Genomic DNA, 3163 nt, shown 5'->3' on the forward strand with positions numbered 1-3163 from the left:
GCAAAAGGACAGGAAACAGAATTAACTTGCAGATATTTACCAATCTCACTGCTAACCATTTAAACGTCAAGTATTTAAATTGCATGTAGCACTCGCAACTAGTAGACAAATAAGTCTTGGAGATCAAATGTACAGTATAATGAATATAGACAACAATACTATATTATAATCATCAAACTTGCTAAGAAACCTAGATCATAATTATTCCCACAAAAAATGATAATTATGTGATGTGGTGGAGGTGCTAACTATCATTTCAATGGCAATCATATTACAATATACAAATGTATCAAATCAATATATTGTACACCTTAAATTTATATTGTACTATATGTCAAATACATTTCAGTTAAAAATTGCACATGACATATTAAGTTAAAACAAATAAACTCTTTAGATTTTATGAGTAGCTTAGAAATGTGAAAATAATTTTTTTGTTCTCAAGGGTAAGAATTTCTTTGCATTTGAATCCAACATAAAATGTTAACTAATTTACTTTTACTCCCTTTTCCAACCTTTTAAAGAAAAGAATTGAAGCAGCTTTCAAGTCTACATCCAGAGTCTAACCTTCAAATGAACTAGGTTTCACTTAAAAAATTTTTAAATTTCGAGATATAATTGACAGACCACACTGTGTAAGCTTAAGGTGTACAGTGTGATGATTTGATGTACATATAAACTGCAAAATGATTAACACAATATATAATTCTACTTTTAAGAGTCTACTAAGTTGTACCTCTCAGTAATAGTAATATTTAAACACATTATAAATAAATAAAAATATTAATCAGTACTTTTCTAGAAGTCACTTAAAATATAAAGTTCTTAAAACTTGTGAGGTTTATGCATTTATATTATGATAGTCAGAGATGCTCTCTTCCTCTTTGTTAAAAACACAAAACAAAAGAAATCTCTCATTACCAAGTTGCCTTTTCTCCTTGTAGCTTTTTGACGAATCTTAAAGGATTTTTTCCTAAAATGTTCAGCTTGTTCATATCTTTAAAAAAAAAAAAAGTCAAACATAAGAAACATGTCCAAAGTAACATATTTCAGTGAAATGAAAGCCCTCCTTACCTAGTGTAAAGCTATTTCTGGCTCTTAAAACCAGCACTGTTACATGGAATTACAAATCTTTAACACAACCCTTCATAAAAAAAAAAATCTAACAAAACAGACCTAATACTCCAAGTAATGGACATTTAACAGATTTTTAACTGATATAATTCACTTTGGATCTTTAAAGGACAACATATCTAAATGAAAAATCTAAAATTTTAGCTTGCTATATCACCTTCTCCTATAGAGGCTAACGTTTGGTCAAAGATAAATGTAAAATTCATCCAAAATTTGTGTGAACAAGATTTCTTAAAGTTAAAAATATTCCAATATGTATCAGTTATGATGGAGCAAAATAAATGATTTCTGATGGAGGAAAAGGAGCCATTCAGTGGGTATCTCATAGATACTTTTTATTATACCACTGACCAGCAAACTTTGTCTATAAAGGGCGAGGTAGTATTTTAGGCCTTGTGCGCCATGCAGTCTCTGTCTCAAAAACTGAATGAACTCTACCGCTGAAGCAAGGAGGCAACCACAGACAATATGTAAATGAAAACAATGCAGCTGGGTTCCCATAAAACCTTGTTTACAAAGCAGGAGGCCACCTGGACTTGGCCAGGGACCGCGGTTCTTAGCCCTTGTGTTAGTAATTCACTCCGTATTACAAAGCCAGTCAGTGAGGGAGCCCAGATTCCGACCCAACTATGTGACTACAAACCCCATGCTCTATTCTCTACTCATCTTCAGATAGAAATGGATCTTACGGTTCTAATTTTTTGTTTACCTCATGAAGACGCAGACCAACAAATAGTATTTGAATATGATGCATTAAAAAGATATAGGATAAGGAAAGGTACCCCGCCACAAAAGAAAGCTTACCACATGAGTACATTTAGAACTGTAACTCCCCACCATAAAACCAGAGTATTAGTGATCTCAATCTTACTTATTTTGTTTCTGGTACAAAGTTGCAAGTGCCTCAAGTTCACGAGCAATATGTGGATGGTCTGCGCCATAGGCATTTTCAGAGATTTCTAATGCCTGTTTGTACAGTTGCTCTGCGTTGCCAAACTTCTTCCACTGCACATACACACTTGCCAACTGGTGAAGGGACTGAGCTACTCTCGGGTGATCTGGATCCAAAGCTGTTTCTCGAATTTCTAGTGACCTCTGCAAAGGTACCACGGCCTGGGGAAAAGATATTAAAGGCCAACTGAAGTGAGTGAAAAGTAGGAAAGTGTAAGATCTACCATCTGATTAGCACAGCAAATAAAAGCTGCATTAATTCCTGCAGGGAGAGCCGAGTAAACAGGAAAAACCCACCCTGGCTCTGATTCCTGCTACAGTTACCTGACTGAGCAGGCCCAGGTCCTTGAGGAAGCGCCCCAGGGTTTCATAGAGATCTGCTAAGCACATCATGTTCTCCTCGCCCTCACAGTTTTTCTCATACTGCTTCAGTGAATCGAAGTACTCGGCTGCCATCGTGCTTTTGTCTTTGCCCACAAACTGCCAGTAGCTCAGCAACTCAGCAAAATGTCCTCTGAACAAATAACAGTAATTAGAAGAAAACAAACCTTAAAAGCCATTATCAAGTGACAATGCCAGAATTCATATCAAGTTATTGACAATTTATTAGTAGGCAGGTATGGTGTAGTGAGGTAACACTGTGGACTCAGACTGTCACCTGAGTCCACTGCTCCCAGCTGCGTGATCATGAACAGGATGTCTGACCTCTTATGCTACAACTTCCTCTTTTGCAGAGAGGGAGACACTGACACTACCTGCCTCAGGTGTTACTGTAAGGAGATTATGGCACACAGAAAATACTCCAGGGGTGGGCAAACTTTTTGACTCGAGGGCCACAATGGGTTCTTAAACTGGACTGGAGGGCCGGAACAAAAGCATGGATGGAGTGTTTGTGTGAACTAATATAAATTCAAAGTAAACATCTATACTAATAAAAGGATAATATGCTAATTAGACCAGATGTCTTCCAGACATCCTTCCGGACAAAGCCATGGTGGCGGGGGCTGAAGCAGAGGTGGTTAAGGGTGACCAGACCGGCAGGGAGCAGGGATCCAGGGATCCAGGGGTGGGAGGGCAT

General features: G+C 37.3%; 1 protein-coding gene across 1 annotated transcript in view; it reads right to left on the minus strand.

Moving 5' to 3' along the window:
* The window catches only part of NPHP3 (nephronophthisis 3 (adolescent)), a 35590-nt gene that overhangs the window by 6020 nt on the left and 26407 nt on the right, over positions 1–3163 (minus strand). The window contains exons 20-22 of the mRNA XM_015568071.1: positions 2410–2599; positions 2006–2247; positions 855–997 (exon numbers count right to left, since the gene is read on the minus strand). Coding sequence (XP_015423557.1) covers positions 855–997; positions 2006–2247; positions 2410–2599 — 575 coding nt within the window. The remainder of the gene's footprint in view (positions 1–854; positions 998–2005; positions 2248–2409; positions 2600–3163) is intronic.

This window comes from Myotis davidii, unplaced genomic scaffold, assembly GCF_000327345.1.
Source record: "Myotis davidii unplaced genomic scaffold, ASM32734v1 scaffold962, whole genome shotgun sequence".
In the NCBI taxonomy this organism is placed as follows: domain Eukaryota; kingdom Metazoa; phylum Chordata; class Mammalia; order Chiroptera; family Vespertilionidae; genus Myotis; species Myotis davidii.